Consider the following 15,197-nt stretch of genomic DNA (forward strand, 5'->3'; position numbering starts at 1 on the left):
TTTTTTTTTTTTTTTTTTGGCGGTACGCGGGCCTCTCACTGTTGTGGCCTCTCCCGTTGCGGAGCACAGGCTCCGGACACGCAGGCTCAGCGGCCATGGCTCACGGGCCCAGCTGCTCCGCAGCACGTGGGATCCTCCTGGACCGGGGCACGAACCCGTGTCCCCTGCATCGGCAGGCGGACTCTCAACCACTGCACCACCAGGGAAGCCCTTTTTGTTTGTTTTTTAAATAACCCTTTAAAACCATAAAAACTATTCGTAGCTCCTAGGCCAGATTTGGCTTATGGACCATAGTTTGTCAACATGCTGGTGAAGAACATGGCCGTTGGGGAGTCAAGTGAGGCAGACATCTGAAAGCTCTGGACAGCTTGGGGTTGTTTTACTATCATTTTGCTCCAGAATTTGGCCACATAATAGAGATTGAAGTTCTCATGCCGTCAAAGTGTCTACTTAGTCATTTACAGCACAGCAAGGGAAAAGAGGGGGCTCTGGATGACCACAGAAGTTTTGTTTTACCTTTTGTTGGAATGTGCTGGGAAGAAGACCGGATCTCTCATTCTCTCATAAGCAAAGCCCCCTTTGTCTTCTGGGCAGTCCTAGTAGGCCTAGTCCTGGAGTCTGGGAGCCAGGCCAAGAAAATATGGCTCTGACTTCCTGGTCTTGTGTCTTCGGCACAATTCATTCCAACTGGCCAACATTCCCTCTCCTAGGAAAGGTCACTGGGGAAATAACCTTCAGAGTGGAATAAGAGTGGAACAATGCCACTCTTGGCCTCAGTTTTCCCATCTGAAAAATGGGTGCCTAATAGTACCTACCTCTTAGGATTATTGTGAGAAAGGAATTAAACCCCCCAAAGTGCCTGGCTGGCTCATAGTAAGCGCCTAATGAATGTTAGCTGGTATCACGACAGTCTGTGTGTTTGGGGGCACATCATACCCAGTCTGCACCCCACCTTCGGCGCACGGGTTATGCAGGAGGTTCTTGTGGAGGCTGCGGAGGAAGTAGAAGACCTTCCAGTCGGCCACGGGCTGGTCCCAGTCTTTGGTAATGAAGCCCTCACGCAGGCATTTGCGCTTCCAGAGGGTCACGAGGTCGATGAGGTCTCGCCAGAGGCTGCAGACCAGGCGGCAACGGAGCAGCAGCTGGCGGGCAGGCACGTGCGTGAACAACTCCAACAGGATGTTCTCGGGCAGCTCGTTGATGTTCCCCACCGCCATGGCTCTCCTGTGGTTGTTGAAAGCTACACTACAGACCTGATCCTCTCCCCAGGACCCAATATTCGCAGCACCCCGTGGTGGTGGAGGTTCCCTCCCGGCACTGCCATTGACTATCTCAGGAAAGTCACTGGGCCTCTCTGAGCCTCAGTTTCCTCCTCTGTAAAATGGGGCCAGGAACAATACTTACCTCCTAGAGGGGGTACAAGGAGCTTGGGACACAGCAGAAGCTCAGTAAAGAAGCTCAGAGCTCTGATTGTTTTTACTGGCAGCTCACAATAGCCTCTAAGGGAGGCTAAGGAGGCAGAAGAGGTATCAGGATCTGCCCAAGGTCACACAGACAGGAACAGAGGGGAAAGGAGCCTGAGCCTTCTCTGAATCTAGAGCCAGCTGTTTTCAATAGGTCGGACGGTCTTTAGCATGGAAATCACAATTCGCAGCCCCGCAGCCTGTCTGGTACCTTCCGCATTCTCTCTCCCATCCTCAAAACGGAGGAGCGGAGATATGGGGGGGGGGGGGCAGGGATAATTATCATTGTCTCCGACCGAGGTCCCAAGGGCCCTAGCCACTTTTTCGAGACCACGGAGTAAATGCTCTGCCTGGCTGGGACTGGAGAAGAGGTGGGCGATGGGGAGAGGGCTTTCCTATACCCCCGCCCCCATCCCCGTGGCTGGGCTCCAGCCCCGGGTGTCCCCGCGCGCCTTCGACTTCCCATCCCTCCTCGTGGCTTTCAAATGTTTCCCAAAGTCTAGGCTTGGACCCCTGCGCATCGATGGCGACCCCAGCTCTGGTTCTTGCTCGCGCCGCCTCTCGAGGCCGCGCCGCGCAACCCCGTCGCCTGGGCCTTGTCCGCGCGGGCCTCCCTCGGCGCACTGCTGCTGGGCCCGGAACCGCCGAGCCCGCCCGCCCGCCCGGCCCCCGCACCCCGCGTCCCCGCCCCGGCGCTCCCCGCGCCCACTCCCGCCGGTCACCTGCCCTCTGCCACCGCTGTGCGATCCCGCTCCGTAGCAGGGGCTGAGCCAGCCTCCGCCTGCGGTCGCCGGTGGATACAACCCCGCCCCAGCCCGCCGAGCCCCGCCCCGGCCCCGCCTCCACGGCCCGCTCCGGTCCCCGGCCCGCGGGGAGCACCCGGCTTGGGGTGCGCCCCCCACGGATGTAGGAAAATTACCTGGGGCGGGGCGGTGTCGTGCCGGGAGGAGCCTCTGCCCACACCCTCCGCATGACCCAGACTCTCCCAGCCTCCTCCCAGCAGCCACCCCAGGAGGGTGCTGGGAGACGCCCCGAATCGGACTCCCACCCGCACCCATTAAAAAAAAAAAAAAAAAAAAGAAACGACTCCCGACCTTTCTTGGCCTCCTGGGTCCGCCAAGGAACCGGGAGCCTCAGGCCTCGGGCCGATCGCTCCGGACTGTGGGGCGTCCCGGCGCGGGGCCAAAGGCGGGGCGGGGGCGGAGGCGGGGGCCTTTAAGAGGCGCGTCCGGCCGGGACCCGACCCAGACGTGAGCAGCGCCTGGACTCGCCGCCGCCGCCGCCGCCGCCGCCGCGGGACTCGGACAGCCCGCCCGCAGCGCTCCGGGTCCTCCTCCTCTCGCGACAGCGCTCTGCAGCGATGGACGGAGACGGTGACCCAGGTAGCCGCCGCCGCCGGATCCACTCGCTCAGCCCTGGAGGGGTGACCGGGGCAGGCGGGCGAGTGCTACGGAGAGGGGGCATCAGAGAGCGAGGGGGCCCCGATACACAGAGCGACACACTTTCACCCAAGCAAAGCCCTTGAGACAGTCTCAAAGGAGCACAGTCCTCTGTCTGGTGTCTTGATCTGCTGGAGGCCTTGAGAGATGACAGGCAGAGAGGGAGGACTCCCGGGTCCCATTTACCCGGGAAATAGCGTATGAGTAATCCCACGTTCCCACCTCCTGAGGGTCTATTGGACCCGGGTCTGGGACCTATCTGGGATGGAAGAGGCCACAAGCCTTTTTATTCCATCAGCTTCTTCCATTTGCCAACTCTGGGCCGTGAGATGCCTGAATCTCCATGAATTTCTTGGGGTTACTGGCTTCTCCTCACCCCATCCCAGCCTTCCTCCTGGGATCCCTTGTCTGGAGGGGCTGTCCTTCCTTTGGGTGGCTGGATGCCCAGTGGGAACCAGGCTGGTGGTGAGGGAGAGTTGGGACATCAGCTCTAGCCGATGCTCAGGGCCCTTTGAGACTGCCCAGTCATCTTGTCTGGCACCAAAGGTCCCCCGCTCCCCATCTCTAGAACTCTCCGCTGGGCCTGTAGGGGTTGCCTGCTGAGTCGGGGTGGGCACAAGACCTGCCCCCACCCCTTCCTCACCAGGCCCATCTGAGAGTGGCCAGTTGCTTGGGGAGACAATGGGAAACAGACTGATGCTCACTCAGGCAGCCGAGCTCCCCACCCCATCCCTCCAGCCCTGAAAATCCTACCTCCTTCCGCTCTTGCCCCCAATCCGTGGCCCCCTTGCCCCACCCTTCATAGGGCCCCAGAATGGGTTCCTGCTTCTTCCCAGGGCCCAGCTATTCCCTGGACTCAGGGGCCCAATCCAGGTGAGTGAATAAGCCTCGGAGGCAGCTTCCAGGGGCCAGATAACTTTCCGAAGGCAACAATGTGGGGAGTTGTGTGTGCTCAAGAGGGGGTGGGGGGGCCTGTAATCAGATCTGGGGCCTTGAGTGCCAGGCCTGGGGCCAGGAGAGGGGACTGGGCGAGGTGCACCTTTCGGGGGAGCATCAGGTGTCCACCAGGGCCAGGGCAGGGCAGGGCAGGGGGAGGGGTGGAGAGGTGAGGGCACTGGGCCCAGCTCCCCAGAGAGCTGTGGGCAGCAAGATGGGCAGGTGACATGGCTTCAGGGCAGGCATTTTCCTCTCCGCCATCCCACAGTTCTGCGGTGTGACTTGGGAGAAGTCAGTAAGACTCTCTGGGCCTCAGTTTCCTCCTTGCCAAAAGGGAAGTGTGAAGCCCCACATCATAAAGATGTGGCAAAAAAAACAACACAAAACAAAAAACTAACAATGAAGGGAACTGTGCTGAGTAATAAGATTCACTAAATAAGATCTACTGAGGACTCACTGTGTGCTCTGGGCTCCAAAGACGTAAACCCTGATTGGGCTCTCAGGGGGCTGAGAGTGTGCGCAGTGGGGAAATGCTGCATATGAGGAGGTGAAGGGCTGGCCGCCCAGGTTCTGGCAACACCCAGTCTTGGGTCTAGGCCCTGCTCGTTCCTCCCCTGGTGCCTGGCCTGTTTCCACCACCACCTTGGCTTTCCAGGGCCCAGCACTTAGGACTCCCCCACCCCCACTGTCCTAGGTCTGAGAGCAGTGGCCTCCCCCATCACCCAGAGTGGCTCTGTCACCTCCACACTGTCTTTCCCTCCTCCACTCGGTATCCACTTATTCAAGGCTTCAATGGCCCAGCTGAGGCCAGCCAGGATCCAGGAGACAGTCCAGCCCACAGCTCCTGATATCAGTCCCTCTTCTCATAATTTGGAATGCCCTTGCCCCCTCCTCAGAAGAGTTGAACATCAGATGACTGTCTGATTGGCCTGGGATTACCCCCATTTTACAGACGAGGAAGCTGAGGGCCAGGAATAGGAAAAGGAGTGAAGAAACCTTCTTTCCCGAGCACTTACTACATCTCCCTATTTGATGTACATGTTCTCTTTTAACGAGCTTCCCTCCCCCATCCCCAAGCCCCTGTTCTCCCTTCCCTTCAGGCCTCAGATCCCCGCATCCCCTGCCTGAATACCAGCAGTGTGACCTTTGGCAGGTCGCTCCCCATCTTTGAACCTGAGCATTTTCATCTGTGAAATCAAAATCATAACCCTCAACTCAACGAATCATTTTCTCAGGGCTGTGATGGTTAAAGGTGGCTCTGGAGCCAGACTGCCTGGGTTCGAATCCAGGCTCCGACCACTCATTTGCTGCATGATCCTGGGTGTTTTTACCTCTCTGTCCCTGTTTCCTCATCAGGGAAATAGGGATGGTGATAGGGACAACCTAGAAGAGATGCTGTGAGGATTTAAAGAGTAAAAATTAAAACGCTCAGAATGGTGCCTAACACTTGCTAAGTGACAGGGAGCCAGGCAGGGCGCCAGATGCCAAACATGGGGGATGAAGCAGTGAGTTTCCCAGACCCGGTTCCTGCCCTCATTCCCTCAGTCTAGTCCCCGGGAAAGGTGTTTATAAACCGTCAAACCCTTGGACAAAAGCTAGGAAGGACGGAACTCCCAGCGGTGAGGTGAGAGGATGCTGTAGTAGGGGAAGTTGGGGAGGGCTCCCCTGAGGAGGTGACCGGAGCAGGGATCTTAGAGGGCCGTTGAGAGGGCTTCATTGTGTCAGGAGTATCATCAGTTCCTGCTGTCGGCTCAGGTATGGGGTTTACTGGCACTGCAGGGGAAGCTGAGGCCTCTGAGGCCACTCTTCAGACTTGGAGCTGATCTGTGGCCCCGGGCTCCTGGGCCTCCTCCACAGGGTCCCAGGCTCTGGTCACGGAAACTCCGGCGCCCGCTGAGGACTGTCCGAGCGCGGGTGGGGGCGGACGCCTTTCACATCGCGGCCGTGGCGCGCGGCGGGGGCAGTCTGGGGGGAGTCTCAGCCGCGCCCCGCCCGCCCGCCCGCAGAGAGCGTGGGCCAGCCGGAGGAGGCGAGCCCGGAGGAGCAGCAGCAGGAGGCCGGCGCGGAGGAGGCGAGCGGCGGGGAGGAGCGGCCCGAGGACGAGGGGGAGGAGGAGGAGGCCGCGTACCTGGACGAGCTGCCCGAGCCGCTGCTGCTTCGCGTGCTGGCCGAGCTGCCCGCCGCCGAGCTGGTGCAGGCCTGCCGCCTGGTGTGCCTGCGCTGGAAGGAGCTGGTCGACGGCTCTCCCCTGTGGCTGCTTAAGTGTCAGCAAGAGGGTCTGGTACCCGAGGGCGGCCCCGAGGAAGAGCGCGACCACTGGCAGCAGTTCTACTTCCTGAGCAAGAGGCGGCGCAACCTGCTACGCAACCCGTGCGGGGAAGGTGAGGGGTCGCGCCCCGTCAGCCCGGCCTGGGGAGCTCAGCTTCCCCTTCTGTACCGTGGGCAGTAACAAGGCCAGCCTGCTTTGAGGGGTGGATGAGATAAGGCGCTTGGCGCAGTGCCCAGCACAGAGTAGCCCCAGTACAGACTGTAGTATTATCCTCCTGTCCTGCTCCGGGGCGGGGGAAGTCGGGGAGGCGGGCGGGAGTTGTCTCTCTCCCAGATCCTTCCACCCCCCAGGGAGCTGGGGCAAGACAGGCCCCGCGGAGGACCCTCCTGGGAGGGAGAGAGAAGCTGGGGACAAACAGGAAGTGCTCACCATTCACGCCCACCATCGTCTGCCCACCGCGACACCATTCAAGGACCACGTTCATCCTCCCCCCCACGATAGGGGCAAGAGCCACCCTGCCACACCCTCGCAGGGGCTGGGTGACCAGCGTGGGGCTGTGGTGTTCCTACAGAGGACTTGGAGGGCTGGTGCGACGTGGAGCACGGTGGGGACGGCTGGAGGGTGGAGGAGCTGCCCGGAGACTGCGGGGTGGAATTCATCCACGACGAGAGTGTCAAGAAGTACTTCGCCTCCTCCTTCGAGTAAGGAGAAGGGGGATGGATGAGAAGGGGGGGGGAGGGGACCTCCACTCAGTCCTAACCCCCAGTCTCCCAGGTGGTGTCGCAAAGCGCAGGTCATTGACCTGCAGGCTGAGGGCTACTGGGAGGAGCTGCTGGACACCACTCAGCCGGCCATCGTGGTGAAGGACTGGTGAGCGGCCGTGGGGGAAGGGGAGCGGGGTTGAGGGGCGAACTGGAACCGGCTACTCTGCTTGAGAGACTGCTGCCTCCCTACTCTAGAGCTTGCAGTCACGTGATCATGGGTTTTCAGGAGAAGGTGAAAATCCATCTCCCCTCCTGAGTTTTAAATGTTGGCAATTTTTTTTGTTTTTGTTTTTTAATATCCACCTGCTGTCCCAACAAAAAGTGTCCCTGTGGGTTGGCTTTGGTCCCAACACTGGGTCTGGCCCATCTGGGGTTTAGTCCTTGGGTTTGGGCAAGTCACTTTCTCTCTCCGGCCTCGGTTTCCTTATCTGTAAAATGGGAACATTGGTATTACCGGTCAGCAGGGTTAACTCCTGTAGAGGGTGGGGCCCAGAGTACCCGCTCAGCAGGGCTGAAGCCTTCCCCGGGCGCTTCCTCCCTCCCTCCCTCGGGGCAGGTACTCGGGCCGCAGAGACGCCGGCTGCCTGTACGAGCTCACGGTGAAGCTGCTGTCAGAGCATGAGGACGTGCTGGCCGAGTTCAACAGCGGGCAGGTGGCAGTGCCACAAGACAGCGACGACGGTGGCTGGATTGAGGTGAGCTTGGAGGCCCGGGGGCGGTGGGGCCGGGCTCGTGAAAAGCCCGCCCACGGCCCGTGTGGGCGGGGCAGGGTTGGACTGGCCGAGAGGCTTGGAGGGGGGACGCTGCGCTGAGAAATCCAGGGGGCTAGACGAGGGTCAGAGCGCTGGGGTGGGGTGGCTGGGGGAGGCCTCGGGACTCCGAGCCTGACCCTCCCTCCCCCTTCCCCCTGACTCCCCACCCACAGATCTCCCACACCTTCACCGACTATGGGCCGGGCGTCCGCTTCGTCCGCTTCGAGCACGGCGGACAGGACTGCGTCTACTGGAAGGGCTGGTTCGGGGCCCGGGTGACCAACAGCAGCGTGTGGGTGGAGCCCTGAGTGACCCCTCCTCCAGCCTCCCCCAGCTGCCTTGGAGGGCCAGAGGCGCGGGGGTAGATAGGGCTTAGTCGGTAGCATCCTGACCTTCCGCACCCGGCGCACTCCTCTCCCGTCCCATGCTCGAAGACCAGCCCCTTCAGAGGGAAAGATGGGTTTTGTTGGTATATATTTGCATCTAGAAAATAAGATGGGTGAGGGCGTGGGCCTACACTGGGCCCGCCGCTGCTGAATCCCCTGCACCTAACACTGTGCCTGCCACGAAAATGGGCGCTCAATAAATATTATTTGTCGGAGGAAGGAATGAATGAACACAGGGATGAATGAACTCCCCTCCCTTTGTTCAGTCTCTGTCTCTTGAGGGCCCCTGGCCCAGCCTGGAAAAATACTTGGTGGGGTTCCAGCTGCTCTGGTTTCCAGGGGCCCTTGGGCGGGTGCAGAGCCAGCCGGGCCTGGTCCCGCCAGACAAAGGCTGGGATTGTGAGGCCAGGGAGCGGGGAGCTGGGCCTGGCGCCCGACTGACACCCAAGCTGCCCAGAAGCCAGAACCGAGTGTGTGTGTGGGCCCCCCCTCCTGGCCTCTCTTGATCCCTCTCCCCGTTTTTTTTTTTTTTTTCCTGAAGGCAGGATGGTGGGTGGTGGCAGCATCTCATCTAGGGTACCAATTCTCCTGGGCCCAGGGATGGATGCCAGTGGCTTGAGGTGGGGGATGGGGGGGTGACAGGCTGGGGGGCACAGGAAGGATCAGCTTGGTGTCCCTCTTCAGTTCATGCCCACTTCACGCTGTCCTCCTTGGCTTGGTATTGGATCGGACAAGAGTCATTAGCATCTGGTCTCATTGGTCATTTTCCAAGCCCTGCCCAGAGGCTGGCCCCTGGTACTGGTTTGAGGGGAGGGGTGGAGGGAAGGGTGTGGTGCTAGGCTCTGGACCAGGAACTCCCTTTCTGGCCTCCCCAGCAGCTCTCAAACCCAGCCCCCTCCCCAGGACTCTCAGCTGCTGGTCTTGGGGGTGGGTGAGGGTCTGAAACATCTTCTCTCCTCTCCTAAAGGATGACCAATAAAATCTCCATGCCCCTCCAGCTTTCCTTTGATTCTGAGCCCTGATGCCACCTGCTGGTCAGGTGGGCTTGCAGAGTTTAAGCTGGAGCCTGCCTGCATTTGCTCATTGGCTCATTCATTCACTCATGATTCCTGACGCCCCAACCAGGGGCCAGGCCCAGCACAGGGTCCTAAAGTTGCAGGGGTAAGTCAGACACTCCTTGTCCCAGGAAGAGTCACCAGCTTGGCCACATCGAGGATGGGGCCTCTGGGGAAGGGATATATCCAGTGTCACGGGGGCCTCCAGTCTAATGGTGGAGGCATAGCCCCTGCCCTGGGAGCATCCTGTCAGACAAGGAAAGACAAATCCCTGAGGACTCCCGGTCTGATGGTGGAGGCACAGCCCCTTGTTCCATGAGCACCATTGGTCCTTTTAGGGGTTTTCACAGTCCAGTGGGAGGGGCATCCTCTACACCCACCTGAGTGGCCGATCAGACAGGAGAAGCGATGCTTCGCCCTGGGAGCCCAGTTTGATGAGGAGCCATGAAGGAAGTGGGTCACCCCCATGAGCTCCCAGGTTTATGTGCAGGAGTGACAGGCAAAGCAACGCTTTCGGGTGAGGAGGGCCTAGGATGAGCGTGTTGGGAAACAGGTGGGGATGAGTCAGGAGAGGACCAGAGCCCACGCCTGGGCTGAAGGAGGAGGCTGGATGGAGAGGTGCGGTGGATGTGAGAGGCCAGGAGTCTGGGTCCAGGTGTCCAGAGGACTGGATGTCAGGGCGGGAATATGGGAGGCATGAAAGGTGCTGTAGGTGGGGGAAGCTCTCCCCAGGAGGCATTCAGGAAAGAGGGCCATAAGGAATCTGCGGCTCTGGGCTGGAGATAGAGGAGTTGCAGTGTCTGTGGCCAGCAGTCAAAGCCAAGGGCACTGGTGAGAGCTGGGAACAAGTGTGGAGTGAGTCAGGAGAAGGCCCAGGGAAACCTCAGCTTCTGGGGCCACGATGGGGGAGACGCAGCAGCCAGGGAGGTGGGGGGCAAGTGTGTAGGAGGATGCAAGCCCAGCAAGGCCGCCTCCAGCCAGCTGCCCGCTCTCAGAGGAACGAGCCAGGAGGCCAGGGGCCAGACTCTCCCCCGAGGGCATGGGGCCCACAGAGGAGACCTGAGGGGCTTGGATAAGGGGGTGGTGCCGGCCGTCCCTGCGTGTCTGTCACTGGAGGGACCGCTGGGTACACTGGTGGTGTTCAGCTTGGGAAGACGAGACAGCTTCTTGTGGGTCATCCGAGGGCCGACGCTGGGGGAAGGGGGGCCCGCAAGGCTCACTGTGCACGGGGTACGTCCTGTCACACCACCCCTGTCACCCAGCTGAATATGGGGAAGGGGACAAGGGTATGGCTACCCCCTTCTACACACGAGGAGACTGAGGACGAGAGACTTTCCTGGCATGTGACACCCAGAGTAACTGGAGAAGCGCAAGCTCTGATCCAGGTGCGTCTGGCTCCAGAGAGCGTGCTCCAAACCCTTCAGTTTACTGTCCCTACTCTAGAGGCAGAGCCAGGCAGGCGTGGAAACTTGACAGTTACAGGAGGCAGCTATCACCTTCCCTCGAGGAAAAACCTACACGCTGTCCAGCAGGGGGCGCCTCAGGGCCCTGAGGAGTGTGGAAGCCAGAGATGGCAGAGAGGTCGGCCACACGGCTCAAAGGCACCAGAACGTGATTAAGAAGAGAGAGGCCTGCATGGCCCCTGAGATCTTTTCTCATCAACCGATGTTTCTGAGCACCTACTCTCTGCCAGGCAGGGATAAAACAGACGAGGCCTATGTCCTCCTGGAATATACAGTCTAGATGGAGAAACATAAACACATGCAGTTAAATAAATAGGATAATTACCAACATGATATAGCACTTAATAGACATGCCTGGCACTACTCCAAGACCTTTGTATATATATTGATTCATCATGATAACCTTCTGAAGTGGGAACCGTTATTATTTCCATTTTTACAGATGAGAGAACTGAAGCACAGAGAGATAAAGCAAGTTATCTGAGGCCACACAGCTAGGTAGTGGTGGAACTGGAATTCTACCCAGCCACTTAGGCACTTGACCTCTATAGTACAGTAAACGAAGTAGAGAGTGAGGGTGGGAGTGCTACTTTGGTCAAGGTGATCAGGGAGGATCTCTCTGAGGACGTGACATTTGAATGATGATGAGAAACCAGATATCTGGCGGAAGAACACTGAAGGAGCAGTAAGTGCAAAGGCCATGAGGTGGGAATGAACTTACTTACGGATCAGAAAGGCAGCCAGCATGGCTGGAGCTCAGTGAGCAAGTGGGGAAGTGGTTTGACATGAGGTTGGAGACGTAGGCAGGCAATCCTGAGGGTTTCCTGAGCACCAACTGTGGGCTCTGTCTTATAAGATATAAACACTACAAGAAGCAGATGCGATATCAGTGTCCTTTAAGGAAAAACCTTTATCTAGCAGGAGCTGGGTTGGGGAGTTAGATTTCAGAAGCTTACAGTTTACTTGATGAAACCAAATTTCCCATGAGTAGCAGGATGAACAGGATGATAATGATGATGGTAGTGAGGACGACAGGCGTTTGCTGAGGCCTTACTGGTGCCGATTCCTGTGCTACGCACACAGGCTTATTTAATCTGCTCAACGGCCTCTCTGGTAGATAGAGATATTCCCATTTTATAAATGAAAGAGCTCAGACTTGGATGTTGGGTAACTTGCCCAGGGTCATATGATGAGTAAGTAGTTGAGCTGTCCCTAGCCACTTCTCTGTGGTACAGGGTCAAAGATGGGCACGTGCCAGAGGACAGAGCTAGGGCAGGAGGAATGGAAAGAGTTGGAAATGACAAGGACTGTGGGGCTCCAGGGCTTCTCTGCATATCATTGCCCCAGACAGAAGGAGGAGCTATTTTGGTTAAGGGATCAGGGAAGGTAAAATGATTTTTCTTTTATTGATTGATTGATTGCCGTGCGGATTGCAGGTAGTTCCCCCACCAGGGATTGAACCTGAACCACAGAAGTGAAAGGCCGGAATGCTAACCACTGGACCGCCAGGGAATTCCCGAATTTTCTTTTAGACTTCTTGGTGGAAATCTATTTAACCATTCTGAAATGGATAAAAGTCCCTCTTTCCCTTTCTGATCTGTTTACTTTGTAAATCTGGGTTTTTGTATACATGGTATAGCTTATCTGGGGACTTAGAAGGAGGAGGGAGGGAAGGACCAGTTCCTCTAAGCACCATTAGGTGTCAGCATTGTCAAGGGAGTCCCCTGGCGGAGCTGGTTAGGCCCTGTTCTCTGCAGAGGAAGGGGCCTCAGAAGTCAGGATTTGAATCCAAATCCTGATTGCTTTCCATTGACTGGGGCTAGGTCTGGGTCCACAGAAGCTGAGCCCCCTGCCCTGCTTTGGGGCTGCTCTTATGCCAGAGGCTCCTGAGAAACATTTAGGAGGCTAAGTCCTCCGAGACCTGAGTCCTCTAAGACTGGAAAGGGCTGGTGGTCTCCAGGGATCCAGCCTCAAACGGGTCTGGGGGCCTCACCTCCCCTCCCGAGTCTGTCCCCACCTCAGCAGAACTCTGGGCCTTCCTCATGGCCCCTTGCCTGCAGTGAACACAGAACACCCAGGCAGATCCAATCCTGATCTGGTGAGTAATGACTTTGCTATTTTTTTCCCCATAAATTAAACCTAATCTTGTGTTGACTCTGCTGAACAAGGAGAATAATGAAGATTAAGATGAGATGGGGGCTTCCCTGGTGGCGCAGTGGTTGAGAGGCCGCATGCCAATGCAGGGGACACGGGTTTGTGCCCCGGTCCGGGAAGATCCCACATGCCGCGGAGCGGCTGGGCCCGTGAGCCATGGCCGCTGAGCCTGTGCATCTGGAGCCTGTGCTCCGCAACGGGAGAGGCCACAACAGTGAGAGGCCCGCGTACCGCAAAAAAAAAAAAAAAAAAAAAAGATGAGATGGTATTCATTCTCCTCCAACAAAAGCCAATTAATTGTCAGCAGGATTACCGCCCTAAGCCAGGAGCCGCCACCAGCTCTGCAGATGGGGTGGGCAGTGCCGGGGGCATCTCCTAGTGCTTCAGCCAGGGTCTGTTGGTGATGCAGCGGGAAAGATTTCTGTTAGATGTAAGGAAGAACTGCCTGGATTAGGGAGGGGGCTGGAGGCAAAGAAGTGGAGATGAAGAGCATGGACCCACCCACCCAGGTGATGTTTGTAAGACACAGAGGGAGGCTCCGGGAATTCCTGACCCCCTACACACACCAGGCATTTGCTCCCTGAGGTCCCAGTGCTCTCTCATCACTCCCCCATCTCCATCCCAGGCCGCCTGGCACCCTCCCCTACTTTTCCTCCCACAGGGGATCTCTCTGTGACCTGTCTCAGCCGTGTGGGCTCCATTCTGGGGTCGCCTTTGATAAATGAACCTGCATGCAGGGGTCTCCAGCCTCCTTCCCACCCTGCTTTCCTTCCTCCCTTCCTCTCCCAGGAATCAGGGAGGCTGCTTGTCCACAGTTAAGAGCATGGATTTGGAGGCAGAAACATTTGGATTTCACCTGACTTTGCCCCTAATCCTTATCTGCAAAGTGGGACTTGCAACCACACCTGCCTACCTGCTTTGCTGCTCCAAGGAGCTAGGTTCCAGGCCCAGCTCCCGGTGCTGCCGAGGTTGCCTGCACAGGGTGGGAGGCCGATGGGATGAGGCTGACTGCTGCGGCTGGGGCTGCTGTTATTGAGAAGCAGGAGGGAACAGCTCCCTCTGCATCTCCTACACTGGCTACGTTATTGGCTCCCCCAGCAAAGCTCCATTTTGTCATCCCAATTTATAGACGAGGAAGCCAAGGCTCTGAGAGGTGGAGCTCATGGTCAAGGTCACAAAGCTGTAAGCTGCAGAGCCAGCTGAGATGAAGCCTGGGTCCAAGGGCCCCCAAGGCTCGTGCCCCTCCCCCCACCATGAGCCTTCAACGCACTTGAAAGGCGTTCGATACACACTTGCTGAATGACTGAAACACCCATCAAGTGCTGTTTCAGGTGCAGTAAGTCCCTGTTTCAGACCCTCCCACATCTCGGTAACTCCCAGAAGCAAATGGATTGCGTGTGCTTTGCAAAATTCTTCTCGGTAATTCTTGGCAACTCACCCATCTTACTACTACTATTAAGAAAAATCCACCCTTCCATCCAGATCTCAGAGCTGGCTTCATTTACTTGGATTGATAAGGTTTTGTTCTTTTTCTGAGTGTGGCAAAAGTATCCCCAAAGCCCTCATTTGATAGTCCATGATCTTTCACACCTACCGAGTGCTCACTACGTGTGTTCAAAGCGCCGTTGGTGCGTGGCTTTACTTAATCCTCCTAGCACGCCTGTGTACTATTTTCATTCCTGTTTGAGAGACGGTGACAGAATTGGGGCTCAGAGCAGCGCAGTCTCGCCCAAGGTCACACAGCTGGAATCCAGCTGACATCTGTCTCACTCCAGAGCTGGAATTCTCTCCACACCCAGGGGCTTTCCCACGTGACTTTCACGGGGGATTTCAGTCCTGTAAGTGGTGGGATTGTTGGAGGGCTTGGGGCCTCTGGGTTTAGTGAACCAACGGGGTCCTTGTCCCTTGGGAGCTCACAGACTAAAGGAGGAGACACCTGGATTCCAAGTGCTGGCCATCCCTGCCTGTGTGACCTTGGCCAATCACATAACCAGTCAGTGCTTCAGTTTCTTCGCATGTAAAATGGGGCCAGTCATAGGGTTTCTACCATAGGGTTGTTATGAGGATCAAATGAATTAATATTTGGAAAGCACTTGGGTCAGGGCCTGCACATAGCAAGTGCTATGACAAGTTTGTTAAATAAATAAAATGCACAAATCTGTTGACTACCATCTAATAATAAAAGGTCTGTGAGGGGGAAGCCCACTGTATTTTGGGAACCCAGAGGAGGGGCGGCTAACTTGGACCTTAATCAGGGGAGGCTTCCTGGAGGAAGCAGTGAGTGGACTCTTGATCTGAGGAGTAGTAGGAAGGTAAATTACTTTCTTAGCCAGCGCTTAGCTTCCTGTCCCATCAGTCGGAGCTGTGGTACTAACTGGTCTTTTCCCCGGGCTTATTGTTATAATTGATCAATGTGCTAAGCACCATAATGTCATCTAAATTCAAAGAGAAACCTCTGTCCTCAGGGACCCATGATTGAGGGGGAGTTGGGCAGAGAGGGAGAAGGGATCCTAGAT

General features: G+C 57.2%; 2 protein-coding genes across 3 annotated transcripts in view; one reads left to right on the forward strand and one right to left on the reverse strand.

The window, feature by feature from the left end:
* FBXO44 (F-box protein 44) overlaps positions 1-2,306 on the reverse strand; it is a 5,735-nt gene extending 3,429 nt beyond the window's left edge. The window contains exons 1-2 of one of the 2 annotated variants that reach the window (XM_027110187.1): positions 2,186-2,306; positions 953-1,224 (exon numbers count right to left, since the gene is read on the reverse strand). In XM_027110187.1, coding sequence (XP_026965988.1) covers positions 953-1,217 — 265 coding nt within the window. In that variant the 5' untranslated portion in view covers positions 1,218-1,224; positions 2,186-2,306. The remainder of the gene's footprint in view (positions 1-952; positions 1,225-2,185) is intronic. The other variant, XM_027110186.1, reaches the window with a different exon arrangement.
* A 122-nt stretch (positions 2,307-2,428) lies between these two features.
* Positions 2,429-8,248, forward strand: FBXO2 (F-box protein 2). The gene is made up of 6 exons (XM_027110185.1): positions 2,429-2,845; positions 5,845-6,219; positions 6,679-6,808; positions 6,882-6,977; positions 7,428-7,566; positions 7,797-8,248. The coding sequence occupies exons 1-6, from the start codon at positions 2,824-2,826 to the stop codon at positions 7,929-7,931; spliced, it is 897 nt and encodes a 298-aa protein (XP_026965986.1). The 5' UTR covers positions 2,429-2,823; the 3' UTR covers positions 7,932-8,248.
* The last annotated feature ends 6,949 nt before the right edge of the window (positions 8,249-15,197 follow it).

Source organism: Aethalodelphis obliquidens, unplaced genomic scaffold (genome assembly GCF_003676395.1).
Source record: "Aethalodelphis obliquidens isolate GAN/ISIS:26980383/991018 unplaced genomic scaffold, ASM367639v1 scaffold9, whole genome shotgun sequence".
NCBI classification, from domain to species: domain Eukaryota; kingdom Metazoa; phylum Chordata; class Mammalia; order Artiodactyla; family Delphinidae; genus Aethalodelphis; species Aethalodelphis obliquidens.

Coding starts and splice junctions, on each gene's coding strand:
- FBXO2 (XM_027110185.1), top strand. CDS start 2,824: ATGGACGGAGACGGTGACCCAG. Junction 6,978..7,427: donor GCCATCGTGGTGAAGGACTG/GTGAGCGGCCGT, acceptor CCCTCGGGGCAG/GTACTCGGGCCGCAGAGACG. Junction 7,567..7,796: donor ACGACGGTGGCTGGATTGAG/GTGAGCTTGGAG, acceptor CCCCACCCACAG/ATCTCCCACACCTTCACCGA.